This window comes from Dasypus novemcinctus, chromosome 5 (assembly GCF_030445035.2).
Source record: "Dasypus novemcinctus isolate mDasNov1 chromosome 5, mDasNov1.1.hap2, whole genome shotgun sequence".
NCBI classification, from domain to species: domain Eukaryota; kingdom Metazoa; phylum Chordata; class Mammalia; order Cingulata; family Dasypodidae; genus Dasypus; species Dasypus novemcinctus.
The window spans coordinates 106,203,671-106,221,196 of NC_080677.1; the positions used below are offsets into that span (position 1 = coordinate 106,203,671).

The following is a 17,526-nucleotide window of genomic DNA, read 5'->3' on the forward strand; positions in this document are numbered from 1 at the left end:
GACGACAGGGCGCCGCCGCAGGCCCCGCCCCCAGCGGGTGCGAGGTGGGCGTGGCTACTTCAAACAGTGAGCGGGGGTCGCGGGTCGACGGGGTTGTGGGTAGAGGGCCAGTCTTGCCAAGGGCGGATTAAGCCAGGTCGAGGACACCAGGAAGATGTTTGTATGGTGAGATCAGGGTGCCTGAACTTGCCCCTCAGGCTGCGATCAGCGAGAGACAGGGGACCTCGTCGCACTGCGTTCCTACCAAACACCTGGGTGGGCGGCGCGCCCCCAGTATTTGGGACCGAGTGCAACACTCTGTTTTTGGCCACGGAAAATGCAATCCTTTCTAGCACAGTGCTTAACACCCAATAGTCATATATAATATAATAATTGTTAGCACCCTTCTTGAGTTCATTCAACGAATATTTACAGAGAGCATTTTACAGTTATGACGTCCATCCTGAGTGCCAACTATATGCCAGTAACCTCACAAGAGTTTTGTTACCGAGTCTTTACAATAATTTTAGTCCGTATTAACAGTTTTACAGACATGGAAAGATGAGGCACAGAGAAGTTAAGTAACATGTCCAAGGTCACACAGCTAGTAAGTTTAGGAATCCTATCCAGATCAGCCTGACTCTTAGCATACCAAGTGCTGTATTAGGTGAGAACACCGTGAAGGAACATGGTCCTCCCCTCAAGGAGCTCAGAATCTAGTGAAGAACCAGACATGAAAACACAAATCCTGTTATCATACCAGTATTTACAGATATATTCAAGCTAAAAGGGGGGAAGGCTTGTCTAGGGTAGGTGAAGACTCTTGGGGAAAAGACACTGATTTTGAAGGATAAGTACTGATTGCCCATCTAACTAGAGATGAAGGAAACCAGCTTTCCAGGCAGAGGGAAAAGATCCCAAGGACTCCAGGGGCATCAGAAATCCTGGCTCACCCAGGCAACATTAAGAATCATCTCAAGGCAGTAGCTTAGTGTATGTGAAGTAGGTGGCAACAGATGGGGATGGCACAATAAGTGGGGGCCTTGATAAGGCATTTCAATTTTCTAATGGGTGATAGGAAGACCTGAAAGGATTTTAGTCTCAATAGTAGTACCATCAAGACTTGTAAGCCAGGGTGGAGTGACCAGGAGCAGGAGATGGGTGAGGAAGCTCTTCCAGTCACAGGGAAGAGCTAGTAGTAAAATACCAACAGGGATGGAAAGAAGGGTTGATAAAAGACACAACTAGTTAGATGAATTCTAACTTGGTGAACACTAGTTGTGCCAATGTAATAATATTGATAGTCTTAAATGTACTGTTTGACCTTGTGAGAGCGTTATTAAGAATGGAATATGTGGCTGAAGAGTAAAGGAAAATCATGCCCTCAGGTATACCTGGTTCCCAAACTCTGTTATCATTCCAGACTTTGTGGGCCAGGATGGGGCAAGCCCTAGAATTGTGTTCAGTCCCAGTTTCTTTGTGGCAGATAGCATCCAGCTGCATAACACAAAACATTCATATACCTTACCTCATCATTTTAAATCTTCACCATAATCCCCTGAGATAACTAGGGCAGCTATTAGTGTCCTTTTATAAATGAGAAAATGACCGAGTTGTGAAGAGTGTTCAAGCCAAACTCTCAAAAAAAAAAAGGCAGAACAGATTGAAACAGAGACTTGGCACACTGCTGGTACACAGGAGGAACTCAACACATATTCGTTGAGTGAGTGAATGAATGAAGGTTCTGATTCCCAGCCCACCTAACCACGTCTAGTCCATAAGCAATTAATCCTAGATGCCCACTGAGAATCCAGAATAGATAAAATGCCTGCACTTATGCCAGCCATCTCTCTATCAGTCCAGTTGAACCCAACAAGCATTTTTTAAGCATAAGTTGGGTGCCTGGTATTGACCCAGTCTCTGCCTTAGAAGAAATTTAAGTTCATTCCTATCTTGCTAGTCCCCTCAGATGCTAAGAGGGGGGATTACTTGTGAAGTTCTTTGGGTCTGGGGAGGCAAGATCCCCGCAAATCCTGGACAGGTGTGCATTAATCTGTGTCCCATGGCTGCCTGGGCCCAGATTGAAAGGCAGTGTTCCCAGGGCAATCCAGGAGAAGACAGGGCTCTCGAGCACTCTAGGAAGGGGTCTGCGACCACCCCACCCGGGGCTGGGACTCTTCCACTGGTGCTAGTGACTGGGGAGCTATGAAGCAAGCATTGTAAAGAACCAGGAAAGCTAGCTATCATTCGGGCATCTTCTTCACCTCCGGCGCACTCCTCACGCGATTCCACAGCCACGTACTCACCCACTATGCGCAAAGCTCCTCACTAGAAGCGGAGGAGGCAAAAGCGAGGCATAGGAGCCCTTCGCCGAGTTTCCGCTCTCCTAGGGACAGTGGCGCACGCAGGCGGTGCAGCTAGAGTGGGCTGGAAGCAACAGGACCTTCCGTGCGCCAGCGGCCGGCCACAGGGGCCGCTGGCCGCGATGCCGCGTTTCCGCGGCCCTGCTCGGGCTGGTGGTTCGGCGGCCACAGGCCTGACAGGCGAGCTGGAAACAAGAGGCCCAGCCCCGTTGCTTCGTCAAAGCCCGCGCGGGGGGCACGTTCAGCTTCGGCTTCTCCCCGAGCCGGGGCCGGGGAGGCCGCGGGCGGGGGAGGCGGAGCCGGGCGGGGGCGGGCCCGCGTGACGTGGGGCTGGCGGGGACGCGCGGAGGCGGCGGCGGCGGAGCCTCCTGCTGCTGCCGCTGCTGCTGCGCCCCATCCCCCCCGCGGCCGGCCGCCTCCTGCCCGCACCCGGCGTCGGTGCCCGCACGCCCGCCCCCGGGCCCCGCCATGGGCCTCACTGTGTCCGCGCTCTTTTCGCGCATCTTCGGGAAGAAGCAGATGCGGATCCTCATGGGTGAGGCAGCCCGAGCGCGCGGCCCCGGACACCGCCCCCGCGCGGCCCTCCCGCCCCCGCGCCCCTCCGGCCGGGCTCACCCGCATCTCTGACCCCGCGTCACCCACCTCCTAGACCCTCAGGGCCGCTGCTCTCGGGCAGGTCCCGGTCTGCAGCACCGTCCCTGGGGCCTGAGACAGGGACGGGGTGGGGTGATGCTCCGTCCGCCCTGGCCCGACTGGTAAGAAGGGAGGATTCCACCCTTGGGGACGACTTTTACAGGAGCGCGGCCCTCCTTCCGTGCCCCTTACTCCCCTCACCCCCAGCCCCTGTTCTCTCCCTTCTCGCCCACTTTGGGGGCAGGAGTTGGCGCACAGCAGCTCGACTGCCCTCCAGGCCCGAGGGTAGATAACAGCGCACCTGGAGGCGCTCGGGCTCTCCTCTCCGCCCCCGTCACCACCCGCTGTCCTGACCTCTCCCGTTCCCTGGTCTCCAGGGGGCTCCCTCGTTCTCATCTCAAGCCCTCTGTCCCTCTCCATTGCAGTTGGCTTGGATGCAGCTGGCAAGACCACAATCCTATACAAACTGAAACTGGGGGAGATTGTCACGACCATCCCCACCATAGGTGAGCCCGGGAGCCGGAGCGCCGCGGGGAGCCTTCTCGGTGTCTGCTCGCCGTTCTGCGAGGCGGTTATCTCCCTACCCGGAGCTGCCCCTGACACCTGATATGGCTACTTGAGAAGTGGATCTGGGTATCTCTACTTGCCCGGGGATAGTGCCGAGGCGGGGTGGATGTGCTCTAGCCCCGCCGCAGCTGCGAACTGCTTCCCTCTGAGGTTCTTGTCCCCTGGATCTTGGTCCTTGCAGGTTTTGTGTCCCTGCTGACATCCAAGTAGTAGTCGTGAGTTCTTTCCTTACAAGACTTTTTCCCGTATTTTTGCCCAATTATCCGCAGGCTTCAATGTGGAAACGGTGGAATATAAGAACATCTGTTTCACAGTCTGGGATGTAGGAGGCCAAGACAAGATTCGGCCTCTGTGGCGGCACTACTTCCAGAACACTCAGGTACAGGGTTGGACTCCCCAACCCCAGGGAAGAGATATTAGGGCTAGGAGGACTGAGAAGGTAACCTAGGCTGGGCCCCCGCCCCCACCCCCATCCCCTGCTCCTCTTTCTTGGCCAGCCTGTGCTCATCCTTCAAAAGTTGTCTCAGCCTTCTGCTGAGATTTCCCCATCTTAGACTTCTCCTGAGAAGCAGGGTTCTGGGTCCACACTGCTTGGTTTAACTCTCATCACCTATCTTTATTGCCTGTTCCTTGGACGTCTCTTTGCTAGACCACTTGTTCCTGTAGAACACAGGCCATATCCTTTGCTCTGGTGTCTCCAGCTTGTGCTAGGACTTCTTGAGAGCCTTAGTGGAAGCTTAGTGGACAAAAGGGGTTTAGACCTGACTACAGAAAGGAAGGTGTGAGAGAGGAGCAGACTAGAGTACATCCCAGTTGAGAGAGATTGTTCCTCTTTCCTTTCTTTCTTCCCACCCAGGGCCTCATCTTTGTGGTGGACAGTAATGACCGGGAGCGGGTCCAGGAATCTGCTGATGAACTCCAGAAGATGGTGAGCACCCAGAGCCCTGGGAACTGAGCCCTCACTTTGGGGACAGAGACATGTCTGTGCTGATGTGGAAGTCAGGGAGCACCTCACCGACCTTGGAGGCCAGGAATGTGCATTTGTCTTGGTGGACACAGGCCTACTGTTTATCTCACCCTGTTTTCGGTTTGTAACAGGATAAAAAGCACAGGGCTGGCTTTTTTCTTGAATTCTCATACCTTCACATCCAAATCTGAGAAGTTGGTAGGGAGCGGGGATTTATATGTGGTGGGGAGAAGCATCATTCTTAGATTTTGGTGTTCCCATTTGGAAATTTGGTCATTTTGACTAGGGAATGTACTCAAATTAGAAAAAATGCCTTTCCTGGACTTAAGACCTTGGAGCCTTCAAGCTCATTTATAACTCTACATCAATACACTACAGGAAACTGTATTTTCCCAGAAATAAGGTAGAAGGTAGAAATGGGCACTCGCAGCACAGCAGGGAGGAGGGCCTCTGGAGATGCTGGTAGAATGACAGTTTCCTCCCCTTCTTTTCCCCTCTTAGCTGCAAGAGGATGAGCTGCGGGATGCGGTGCTATTGGTGTTTGCCAACAAGCAAGACATGCCCAACGCCATGCCCGTGAGCGAGCTGACGGACAAGCTGGGGCTACAGCACTTACGCAGCCGCACGGTGCGGGTCCCCCCTCCCCCACTGGATCCTGCCTCTCCCAAAGGAACCAGAGGCTGAGGCATGTGTGGAAAGACACGCCCTTTTCTTCCCTGCTGCTGATCTCTTCCTTTCCTTCTTCCCACAGTGGTACGTCCAGGCCACCTGTGCCACCCAAGGCACAGGACTCTACGATGGGCTGGATTGGCTGTCCCACGAGCTGTCGAAGCGCTAACCAGCCAGGGGCAGGCCCCTGCTGCCCAGAAGCTTCCTTGTGCATCCCCGGGATGACCAGACTCCCGGACTCCTCAGGCAGTGCTCTTCCCTCCTACTCCTCCTCCCCGACAGACTCGGGCCTCTCTCTGTTCCTGCTCCCACCTGCATGTTCTCTCTGTTGTTGGAGCCTGGAGCTTCGCCCTCTGGGCACAGAGGAGTCCCCTCTCCTGCCTGCTGGGACCTGTGGAAGGGGTTTCCAGAGGAGGAGCCGGGATCTGGGTTTCCTTTTGTTTTGTTTTGTTTTTTCTGTTTTGGGTATACCCTTGGGGCCAGGTAGGGGGAAGGTGAGGGCTCTGGGTGGTGCTATGATGTGGCACTGAATACTGAGTAATAAATTTGCTGTGGTTTGTACACTGTGTTGTCTGTAGCCTAGAGGGACATGGGGAGGGGTGGGCTGGGAGTCCTGGGAGAAAAGAGGCAATATGGGTGAGGCTCAGAGCAACTGAGGCTGCAGGGTCTCCCCGCTCCCCGCATTGCTGCCCTCATGTAGATTGGCTTCTCCCTCCTTTCCTGTTCTTGATGCTGGAAAAACTAGGGGTTCCAGTGGAGGAAATCCCCTTCCTTCCCCAACTCCAGGGGGCCTTTGCTGAAGGTAGCAGGAGCTGCCTTCATGATTCTGTAAACCATATAACTCCCCTTTCCCATCTACCTCCTGGACACTTAGAGTGGTGGTTCTTAATAATAGCTATGCACCTTAAAATTTGAGGGAGACAGACTATGCATTAGAAATGCACCCCAGGAATTGTGATTCACTGGGACTGGCCCGAAGCCCACTAGTGTCCCCATTCGCCTTATTTTAGAAAACTTTGACAGAGCTTGGGGGATTATGATCCCTTGTTCACCACTGAGACTTTCTTCCTAAGGGATGATCCCTCCTATGGGGAAGAGGGAGGCACAGGTAAGAATCCAGGGTTGCGGGCCATTCTCCTATCGTGGCTGACTCTGCCCATTTCCCTTTGGCTCCCAGCAAAGCTTTAACAAAACCCATAGTCTCACCACCATTTTTTTTCCTTTCTTCTGTTTTCTCTCATTTGTCAGTTTCTCCGGGTTTGGGGCTGGGTTTTCTGCACGAGCTTTTCAGGCAGTGAGTCTCAGAGGCTCTTAGTTAATGGAACCCTGGAGGGGGCTGGTCTCAGGTCCGTGGCGCTGTCTGCCCAGTCAGCTGCCCTCCCCACCAGCAGTGCAGCTGGGGGTGGTTGAGGGGATGCCCGCGGCTCTCTCCTAGGCCCTTCGCCTGGACCTGGTCCCGAGCCATCCCTTCCATTTTAGGAGGAATTTGATCCTCATTGTTCATCTATCCAGGGTTCCTCACTCCCTGAGAAATAACCTCTGAGACATTTTGGCCTCGTCCTCCCAAAAGCCTTCAAAGTTCATAGATTTTTCTCAGCTATCTTGAGCTAAAAAAAACCCACTTGCTCCCCAAGAGGGTCAGCTGAACCCATCCATGCTCTAGGGAGTTAAGAGGTTGGTCTTTATCCTGGTATCAAAGTGAGAAACAGGGCAAGAAGGGGTGGGACTTGCCTAGAGTCCAGTGTAGGCAATGGCATGGACCCAAAGTTCTGATTCGCAGTCCTACCTTACTGGTGGCATAGGAAAGCGAACGCCAGAGGCCCTGGACCCACCTCCTCTGGGACTTGGATTGATGTTGCTGGGTCAATGCCCTGTCCCCATGTGGTGGGATAAGAGGAGCCCCCACAGTCACAATGCTCCCGGGTCACAGAGGCACTGGGCCCTAGGCCAGCCTGTGCCTGGGTGGTTCCCTTTGGGAACATCTTCTGGTGGGTACTACAGGGCTCATTCCGGGCCCTATGGCCTGTGGACCCTTGCCACCGGGGGGAAAGCTGGGCCGGATCGAGTCATCATCTGTGGCACCGGCCCCATGGAGGAGGGGGAATGGATGCAAAGACAACCCAAACCCGAGGACCTGAGGGTTGGGCTCATCAGCTGGGCAGGAACCTACCTCACTTTTGAGGCATGTAAGAATACAGTCACTGCTGCTGCAAAGGGTTTGGGCAGGAGACAGGTAATAAGGCACACCTGCACTGGAACCAGTTTTCCAAATGGTCAGGCTCTCTTTCAGAGGGCCGGGGAGCACAGGGTACATGCTCAACCTTATCACTTTTCTAGTCTCTGCCTTAGCCAGGCCAAGACCCTCTACCCCAGCCTTTTGCCCATGGGTCTCCATGGCTCCATTTTCCCATCTCTAAACCCTATTCCATGAAGTGACACCTCAATTTTGCCTTCCGGCCTTGTCGTGCTCTGGTTGCTCAGAGTGGTTGTGTCATCCCAAAGAGGAGAGTTAGAGGGCCCAAGCTGGAATGCAGGATTGTGGGCATCCAGGAGAAGGTAGACCAGTGAGGGTACTGCAAGGCCCATATTTTTGTTCTCGTTGTAGATTCGGGAGAATGGGGTATGCTAGAAGCCCTAAGACAGTAGGTTCTTCGGTTTAGAGAAAGCCCTAGGCACCTCAGGGTGGATGCCTGAATGTGGCAGGATCAAAGTCCTCCCACTTAGAAGGTTTGACAACTGCTGAACCAGACAATTACATCTCAACTGTCCTGCTCCCACTGTTATCTCTGGAGACAGTCCCTCAGGGTAACCCAGGCCTGCGTATAAAGGGTCTTGCTTTCCTCCTACCTCAAGACGGAGGTGGCCCTTAAGGAGGAAGGTGTTGGTTAAATGTGATATCTGGGGTCCATAACAAGGACGGGAAAAGACGAACCACAGCGTTTCTTGGAAAATTTCTTGGAATGGGTACTGAAGGAAGAGATCAAGGGAGGGAATACGAAGTTTATCTTCTGTAGTTGAAGGGGTGGGAGGACATCTGGAACTTTTCTTTAGAGCTTGAGAGGTCCTCAGGCTCCAGTGGGGAGGGGACTTGAGCTATTCTGACTGCTATGGGTTGGGAGGGTGGAGGGGCTGACAGCAAAGAGGACAGCAGAGCTGATGTGAATGGGAAGGGGGATGGTCTCCACGAAGGTGTTGGGGTGATGCCAGGGGTGATGGTTGTAGGGATCTGGGAGCAGTCACCTAGCAGTACTGATTTCCATCTTCCTCCTGATTTCTCCAGACCTGGGAGCTCCTGGTGAGCAATGAGCAAGAGACACAGGCTGTGGTACGACTAAGAAGCTTGCAGGGCCTCTATCTTCTGTCCGAGGGGAATGGCTCTGTGTCCTACGGCCGGCCCAGAACCAGCCACCAGGGGTGCTTCCTACTCCGTTTCCACCGGAACTGCAAGTGGACGCTCCAGTGCATAATCACTGGTCATTATCTGGAGTCCGATGGTGAAGATGTATTCTGCAACTCCCGGGTCCTCTCAGCCTACCATATGTGGGCCCCCCGGCCAGCCCTCCATGTGCACATCATCCTCTACAGCCCTCTCACCCACTGCTATGCCCGGGCTGACCCCACTGTGGGTCGCATCTGGGTAGATGCGCCAGTCCCCTGCCTGGAGGAATGTGGCTTCCTGTTGCATTTCAAAGATGGATGCTACCACCTAGAGACCTCTACACACTACTTCTTGTCCCACCTAGACCGGCTGGTCACGCAGCCCTCATCACAGACAGCTTTTCACATGCAAGTGCGGCCTGGAGGATTGGTGTCACTGAGCGATGGAGAAGGGGGCATGTTATATCCACAGGGCTCGCGTCTGTTCCTGGGCTTGGGCTCCAGTCCCGTTAGGGGCCAGGAGTGGTTCAGCCTGCAGCACTGTCCCACCTGGGTCAGCCTCAAGTCAAGGGCTCGGAAGTTTGTCTCAGTCTTCTATGGCAAGTGCTGGGTCCAGCTCAGCCACCACAGAGGGAGGAAGGGCTGGTTATTGAAAAAAGGGAAATGATTTGGGATCAACAAGGAAGTTTCTGAACCTGCTGATAGAGAAAATCCTGGGGACCCAAGAGAATCTCTTGTGCCACGGAGGACAGAAAAGCAGGGAGATGGGCTGTACAGAAAGTCACTTGGGGAGAAGGAGGCTGAGGAGGGAAAGCAGAGGGAGGTCCCCAGCAATAAAGCTTGGAGGAGGGAATGAGACTGAGGGTGAGGCCAACCTCCAGCTTTCTCTGACCTGTTCTTCCTCTGCAGATGTTGAGGTGTGTGCTGCCTCTGAGCGCTTAACCCCAATGTCCTTGTTCCAGTTCGAATGTGACCACGAGAGCCCCACCTTGCAGCTTCGTTCAGCCAATGGCTGTTACCTGGCCCAGGTAAGACCTTGGATTTCTGAGCAACAGGAACCTGAAGCCCTGAGCTCTCCCTCTCTAAACTCTCTTTCCCCTTCCTCAAGGTAGATGACCAAAGGTGAGGTGAATTGTGGATGCCCTTATCAGTGAACTTTCATTTTCATCCAATGGGCCTATTTTCATCTAATAAGACCTCTTTTTTTAAAAAAAAATTAACTTTATTGAAGGATACTTTACATACAATGCAATGAATCCGTTTTAGGTGTTCAATTCAATCAGTTTTGACAGATGTATATATCCATGCAACCAGACCACAATCAAGCTAGGGAGTATTTCCATCAACCCAAAATTCCCTCTTACCCCTTTGCAGTCAGTTCTACACCACCCTTGACTCCAGACTACCACTGATCTGTTTTCTGTCACTATGGGTTAGGATTTCTTATTAATAGAATTATATGGTGTGTACAGTATGTATGCTTCTTTCACTCAGCATATGCTTTTGAAATTCATCTATGATCTTGCAGGTATAGGTAATTCATTCCTTTTTATGACTGAGTAGTATTCCATAACACTGTTCATAAACACAAATGTAATTTGTTTATCCATTCACTTGTTGAAGAACATTTGGCTTGTTTCCAGTTTGGGTTATTCTGAATAAAGTTGCTATGAACATTCATGTACAACGCTTTTTACTTTGATTTATCTTGGGTAAATACCTAAGAATGGAACTGCTGGATCATATGATAAATGTGTGTTAACTTTATAAGAAAATGTCAAACTGTTTTCTAAACTGTACCATTTTACATTCCCGTCAGTAACGTATGAGTCTTCTAATTGCTCCACATCCTCGTGAATGCTTCCTATTGTCTGTTCTATCCATTCCAGCCACTCTAGTGGGCGTGTAATGACATTGTAGCTTTAATTTGCATTTCTCTTGGAATTAGTAATGTTGAGCATCTTTTCATGTGCCTATTTACCATCTGTATATCTTCTTTGGTGAGCTGTCTGTTCAGATCTTTTGACCATTTTTAACTGAGTTGTCTTATTATTGATTTGTGAGAGTTCCTTATATATTCTGAATTCAAGTTCGTGACCAGATACATGTACTGCAAATATTTTCTTCCAATCTGTAACTTTACTTTTCATTTTCTTAGTTGTGTCTTTCGAAAAATAAGAGTTTTTAAGAAATTCAATTTTTCCATTTTTCAAAAGTTGTTAGTGGGGTTTTTGTTGGGTTTTATTTTTTGTTTTTTTCCCCAAGAAAGCATTGCCTACCCAAGAGTTGCAAAGATTTTCCCCTGTGTTTTTTCCTAGAAGCTTTCTGGTTTAGCTTTCACTTTTATTCGGTGACCAATTTTGAGATTATTTTGGAGTAAGTGTTAGTTGGTGTATTAGTCAGGCGAAGGTGTGCTGATGCAAAATACCAGAAATGGGTTGTTTTTTATAAGGGGTATTTATTTGGGGTAGGAGCTTACAGATACCAGGTCATAAAGCATAAGTTACTTCCCTTACCAAAGTCTATGCTCACTTGTTGGAGCAAGATGGCTGCTGACGTCTGCGAGGGTTCAGGCTTCCTGGGTTCCTCCCTTCCAGGGTCTTGCTTCTCTCCAGGCTCAAGGTTCCTTTCTTCCCAAGGCTTGCTTCTTCCTGGGCTCAGGGTTCTTCTCTTCCTTGCCTCCAGCTTAAGGCTTCAGCATCAAAACTCCAACATCAAAACTCCAGCGTTAAGAACACTTAACTCTGTCTTTGCCACGCCTTTTATCTGTGAATCCCCACCCTTTGGTGACCACCAAAGGGTGCCCTACTGGCACAAGTGGTTTACATAATTACTTAATGAAGTAAATCTATGAATCCAATATAATCTAATATGCCCAGAGGATCAGTTTACAAATATAATCCAATATTTCTTTTAGGAATTCATCAATGATATCAAACTGCTGCAGCTGGTATTTTTGTTTCCATAAGGACATCCAGGATCCCCCCCCTTTTTTTAATATTTATTTATTTATTTGTTTATTTATTTCTCTTCCCTTCCCCCTCACCCCCCTGCCCCGGTTGTCTGTTCTCTGTGTCTATTTGCTGTGTCTTCTTGTCCGCTTCTGTTGTTGTCAGCGGCACAGGAATCTGTGTTTCTTTTGGTTGCATCATCTTGTGTCAGCTTGTGTCAGCTCTCTGTGTGGGTGGCACCATTCTTAGGTAGGCTGCACTTCCCTTCGCACTGGGCAGCTCTCCTTAGGGGACACCCCTGCGTGTCAGGGCACTCCTTGCACTCATCTGCACTGCGCATGGGCCAGCTCCACACGGGTCAAGGAGGCCCAGGGTTTGAGCCGCGGACCTCCCATGTGGTAGATGGACGCCCTAACCACTGGGCCAAGTCTGCTTTCCCCAGTTCCCTTTTTAATGCTGATCCCTGAGATATAGCAGATTGGGGGAAGGGAAGAAGTGGTGAGTTTGTGGATGGGGAAGTGCAGAGCACACATGTTTTCCAAAAAAGAGCCGAAAGCATAAAACAGTCCCTGGGGGGATGAAAAAGGCTGATGGGTGGGATGTGGGGAAGAGGTCTAGAGTAAAAATAATAGGAAGAAAGCTGAGGTTTTTGGTCCTAGCTCCCACGCCCTGTTCCCGATATCCTCTCCAGAGGCACCACAGAACAGTGATGGCTAATGGACACCCAATGGAGTCTGACACCTTCTTCCGTGTGCACTGGAATTGTGGCAGAATCATCCTGCAGTCCTCCAGGGGGCGCTTCCTTGGCTTTGCAGCCAATGGCCTGCTGATGGCCAATGCCACCATTCCAGGTGAGCAGAGCAGCCCTTGCCTGGTCATTCCGAGTTAGAGATGCTTTTACAGGGAGCTAGAATCAGGCAGAGCACCAGTGTTGGGGGTCAGAAGATCTGGGTTTGTATTCTTGCTCAGCTACTGAATTTTAGTAGTCGCTTGGGCAAACTACCTCTTTGAGCCTCAGTTTCATGTTCCATAAAACATCTTCACCGGCTAAGCATCAGATAAACGAACTTATCTCAAAGGAAGGAAGATTGTGTATCTTTCTTGAACTCAGCACTATGCTAGGTACTTTCACAAACACCTCACAGGCTCCTACCATAGAGCCAGGCATCTAGGAGACGTTCAGTAAATGTTCAAATATTGACCACGTCCTTCCGCAATTAGTCTTTCCCCTCCTACTTCCATCTGGGAAGACATCTAGAGGCAGCCCCTCCAGATAACTCCTTCCCATTTCTCTCAGGCCCAAATGAGGAATTTGGGCTTCGATTAGCCAACCGCCCTTTCCTCGTTCTGCGGGGTCGGTACGGTTACGTGGGCACCTCATCAGAACACGACCTCGTGCAGTGCAACATGGATCAGCCCGACTGCATTCATCTGCTGCCCTGCCGCCAGGGTATCTACCACTTCCAGGGTAAGTAGCTTCTCCCCCCGCCCCCCACGGTCACAGTCCTGCCCCCGACTTAGCCCCAACTCAGACTTCAGGGCCGGCCACCCAGGCCCTGTCTTCATGAAAGGAGAAACAAGGTTTCTGTTTCTTTTCACACTTCAGGTCCCCCCAGAGTGGGCTGGCAGAACAGAAACCAGTAGAATCCCTGATGACCCTTGAGTTTCCATAGAGGCCAGTACGGCCCAGGCAGGGTGGCCAGGGGAGAGTGACATCCTGCCTGAAGCCGTCCTCACTGACCTGAACTCTACCCTCTCAGCACAGAGTGGATCCTTCTGGTCAATAACATCCTTTGGCACCTTTCGCCCTTGGGGAAAGTTCGCCCTCAACTTCTGTATAGAGCTTCAAGGGAGCAACTTGCTCACGGTGTTGGCGCCCAATGGCTTCTACCTGCGAGCCGACAGACGTGGCACCTTGTTGGCAGACAGCGAAGACATTACCAAAGAGTGTATCTGGGAATTTTAGGTAAGTTCGAGTGGTAAGGACCCAGGGGCTGTGAGAGCAGAAACTGAGGGACAAGAGGAGAAGAGGCATATGATAGTAAGACCACAATGCAGTCCTGGGCTGATTTCCGTCCCAGGACTTAATCAATTCCAGACATTTATTCCACTTCTTTGCCTTTCCTTACTAGGCATCTAAGTCTGGACTTGCTAGAAGGGAGAATAAATCATATCTGGTTTCTCACTATTAAGCCACACTGACATATGTGTTTGCAAGCAAGCCTAGAGGGAACAAGGCGAGTTGTCCTTGGGTATCTCTCTTCATGGAGATCCAGAATATAATTCCCTTTTCAGGAAAGAGAGGTGATTTTGAGGATGCATGCAGGTGAAAGATAATCATGTGGATGCTTTCTCTCCCTACCCATCTTGACATCTGGCATGCTGATGCCTCCCAGATATTTCACTCTGAACCTCCCAGATATTTCAGCTCTGAACCTTCTCCTGATGTCTAACTTCATCCCTTTCCAACTTCCTGAGAGAGGGTTTACTTGATTTTGTCCTGCCATTTCCTCAAAATCAGCATAGCTGAAATTAGACTACTTATTCTCTCGTCCAAAGGTAATTCTCTGCTTGCTGCTCAAAACCTCAGCATCATCCCCTATTCCTCCCTTTGGTGCCCTTCATCAAGCCTCGAAAAGTCTTGGGTACTTCCTTAACGATGCTCTTGTATATTTTCTCCTTCTTGATTAGCCTTGCTAGGACTTGAGTCCCAGCTTTTCACCAAAAGTTTGCCCTGTTTGCAGAGCTCCCCAGGAGCACTCCCTGCCATCAGATCCGACCCCATCCAATCTCTTCTCCACACTGCCACTAAATTAGCTCTCCTAAAACGTGGCTTCCATTCCATCATTCTCTTATTTACAACTCGTCATGGCATTTTGTTGCTCTTAGTCCTGCCCCTTCACAGGTGACTTCACTTTCTTGGCTTTAAGAGTCAAAAGGATGTTGTGAGTACAGTTTTAGTTTTGACATCATTGGACTGGAATCAGTCCTTGCATGTATGAGGTCCCAGGTTCAATCCCTGGTACCTCCTATTAAAAAAACAAAAAGTAAGGCTTCAGTCTTTATTAGCTCTGTAACCCTGGGCAAATTGCTTTAGCATTTCTAGGCCTCAGTTTCCTTACTTGTAAAATAGGAATAATATCTACTTCACAGGATGTTGTGAAGGTTAAAAAGAAAATCTGAATCTAAATTTAGATACTCAATGCATACTTCACTCCTTCATGTTCAACATTTTTTTCCTCACACCTCAAATACTTCCATTTCCTACCAATTTGCTCTACAAACCTTTACTGTGGCCAAACTGGGAAAAATTAAAATGAAATCACCCTGGGCCTCAATTTTCTTATCTATTGCATAAAGAGTTTGGATTAAACTAAATTTCTCAGGCCCCTTCCGGGTTATAGTAAACAATATTTTACAGTGGTTGAGCTCATTTCTGGATTCAGAGAAACCTGAGTTCTAATTAGGTTTTTATTCGTTAAACTTGTTGTTTGGCTTTGGGAAGATTAACCTCTCAAAGCCTGTTTCTCATGGGTCAAATAGGAACATAGTGTCCATCTCATAGGGTTGTTGTGACGATTACATGAGATGATGAATGTAAAATGCTTATAAAGAGCCTGGCAGGGAGAATGCTCACTGACTCTATTAGAAGTCTTTCCCAACCCAGCTCAGTTTCTTAGGAAATCTTACTTGTTGAATACAGTCTCCCTGTGAACTCTGAAAGCATGTTTTTGCACCATTAATTTCATTTTTATAATACTTCTTACTGCTTTCTCTTAAAAATTAACTTCATATATGTCTAGTTCTGATCCCTTATTGAGAATGGGACAAATCATTTTACTCTCTCTCCTCCCACAGTATCTTACCAAGTTTGCTCCCAAAAGTCAGAAATAAACAACTAGCTGGCTGATTGCTGAAGGTTTCTATTTCATCTTCCTTCCTCAGGTCAATGGGATGTCACCCACCGAAATCTGAAACCCCCAGGAAAAACTACTGCATTAATCAGAACAGGAACCCCAGAGTCGAGATCCACGAGAAGACTATCTGTTATACAACTTTTCCTACCCAGTTTAGCACAACACCTGTTTCAATCAACAATACATCACAACAGGCCACCCCCAAGATCCTTTTGTGAATCTGAGTTAGTACAGAGTAGAGATCAGGGTGAGGGTGGAACTAAGACCCCAGGCTGCTTTATGTTTTATCCAGAAGAGGAGGGCTGAATGGTAACCAGTTCTTCCACTGAGCCTCCCCATCGCCACCTAAACACCTAGACTATTCCCAGTGACCCAGTGAAGAGCCAGCCTTGCCCTGAGGAATTCAAAATCCAGACATGACTCTAAGTGTATCCTTTTGATCTGGAAAGATTGAAGGACTGATACTCCTTTGGGCATAGGTAATGGTAATAAAACCTTATGCCTTATAGTCCATCCCCCTGCATTTTACCACCCTTTGATCCAAGGGTGGGATCACAGGTTCCTCCCCACCACTTCCCACCCTTTACAGGGAGCTGAAGTGCTTTTCCCAAAGTCCCATAACTATCCACCTCAGAGCTGGGCCTCTGACTCAATTCTTCTGACTCTCATGTCCATTGTTCTTTCCGTGAAAGCCAGGTGCCACAGTCTTCTGGCTGCCAAAGCAAATACAATGCAATGGGTTGACTTATACGATGGGAATCTATTGGCTCATGGTTTTGAGGCTAGGCAAAGTCCAAAATCAAGGGGTCATCAAAACAATGCTTTCTTCCAGAAAACTTGTGTTCTGGAAATGGCTGTTAGTGATCCTTGGTCCTTAGCTTTTTTATCACATGGCAATGCACATGGTGGCTTCTCCTGGCCTCTCCCTTCTCTTCTATCTATGACCTTCAGCCTCTGGCCACTCCCTCTGTGGCTTTCTCTCTCTCTTTGTTGTCTTCCTTACAAGGCCTTCAGTAATAGGATTAAGACCCATCCTGAGTCAATTGGGCCACACCCTAACTGAAGTAACTTCAACAAAAGGTCCTATTTATAGTAAAAGGTCACACCCACAGGAATGGATTAAATTTAAGAACATGTTTTTCTGGAGTACATAGCTCCAAGCCACCACACAGGGCTTACAAAATGTCTGTGATTCTTGCACTATCTTCTTGATCTTGAGCCTTACCTACCATCTGCCCTATTAATGTTTTTATTGACATATACTCTGAAATACATTTATTTAGAAAGGAATATTTTTATAACTATCATAAATGGAAAACTAGAATCACTTGCCATACCTAGAAAGTGATCATAAAAACAAAAACAATGTCCACACAATAACCAACAAAATATTAAATTCCCATCCTGGAGAGTACTGCTATGTTCTCTAATAGAGTGGAAAGAATATCTAGTGTACATAGTCAGTGCCTAATAAAAGAAAACAGACCAATACACAAAGTCCTTGATATAAATACTTGTCCTTATAAATCTTATTCTTATAAAATTGAAACTTAGCTTAATAATATCTATTGTTTAAGAGCTACCTCCTGAAAATCTCCTTGCTACTCAAATTTGGCCTCTCCCTAAGCCAAACTCTGCAATAAACTCACCACTTTCCCTCCCCCCTGGCATGGGACATGACTCCCAGGGATGAGCCTCCTTGGCACTAAGTACCAACCAGTGATGCATTTGGAAAGAGACCTTGACCAAAAGGAGGAAACCTTAAATACAAATGAATTTTTACAGCTAAGAGATTTCAAAGTGAGTCAGGAGGTCACTCCAGAGGTTCCACTTATGCACATCTCAGACAGATCTCACTAATTGCCACAGTAAACAAAGCCTCAAAGAGGGGTGTTCCTGAAGGCTCTAGAGACATGTGGACACTATAGGCAAGGCACACAACCCCATGAAACCAGCACCTTGTTGGTAGACCTTACCTTAAAATATATTATAACCTATTTCCCCACTGTAACAGAGTTAAGCTCATTTATAATTTCCCTACACATGATTCTTCTACCTCTTTTATTTGAACCTTTTATTAGCACTACACCCATTAAATATAT

At 49.1% G+C, this 17,526-nt stretch overlaps 2 protein-coding genes across 4 annotated transcripts; both read left to right on the forward strand.

The window, feature by feature from the left end:
* The first annotated feature begins 2,672 nt into the window (after positions 1-2,672).
* On the forward strand, positions 2,673-5,739 carry ARF5 (ARF GTPase 5). Its single transcript, XM_058297327.2, has 6 exons — positions 2,673-2,877; positions 3,401-3,481; positions 3,812-3,921; positions 4,399-4,470; positions 5,011-5,136; positions 5,261-5,739. Exons 1-6 carry the CDS (start codon positions 2,811-2,813, stop codon positions 5,345-5,347), a joined length of 543 nt encoding a protein of 180 aa, XP_058153310.1. The 5' UTR covers positions 2,673-2,810; the 3' UTR covers positions 5,348-5,739.
* A 1,392-nt stretch (positions 5,740-7,131) lies between these two features.
* FSCN3 (fascin actin-bundling protein 3) lies at positions 7,132-16,929 on the forward strand. Of its 3 annotated transcripts, none has more exons than XM_058297328.2 (7): positions 7,132-7,411; positions 8,459-9,155; positions 9,466-9,584; positions 12,199-12,358; positions 12,805-12,975; positions 13,273-13,473; positions 15,453-16,929. In XM_058297328.2, the coding sequence occupies exons 1-7, from the start codon at positions 7,268-7,270 to the stop codon at positions 15,728-15,730; spliced, it is 1,770 nt and encodes a 589-aa protein (XP_058153311.1). In that variant the 5' UTR covers positions 7,132-7,267; the 3' UTR covers positions 15,731-16,929. The 3 variants fall into 3 exon arrangements, with proteins under 3 accessions (XP_058153311.1, XP_058153312.1, XP_004471715.1); XM_058297329.2 differs by having other exon boundaries at positions 7,132-7,360; XM_004471658.3 differs by having other exon boundaries at positions 7,133-7,411; positions 13,268-13,473; positions 15,453-15,937.
* Positions 16,930-17,526: the final 597 nt, after the last annotated feature.

Coding starts and splice junctions, on each gene's coding strand:
- FSCN3 (XM_058297328.2), top strand. CDS start 7,268: ATGGAGGAGGGGGAATGGATGCAAAGACAACCCAAACCCGAGGACCTG. Junction 9,585..12,198: donor ATGGCTGTTACCTGGCCCAG/GTAAGACCTTGG, acceptor TATCCTCTCCAG/AGGCACCACAGAACAGTGAT. Junction 12,976..13,272: donor GGGTATCTACCACTTCCAGG/GTAAGTAGCTTC, acceptor CTCTCAGCACAG/AGTGGATCCTTCTGGTCAAT.
- ARF5 (XM_058297327.2), top strand. CDS start 2,811: ATGGGCCTCACTGTGTCCGCGCTCTTTTCGCGCATCTTCGGGAAGAAG. Junction 2,878..3,400: donor GCAGATGCGGATCCTCATGG/GTGAGGCAGCCC, acceptor TCTCCATTGCAG/TTGGCTTGGATGCAGCTGGC. Junction 4,471..5,010: donor CTGATGAACTCCAGAAGATG/GTGAGCACCCAG, acceptor TTCCCCTCTTAG/CTGCAAGAGGATGAGCTGCG.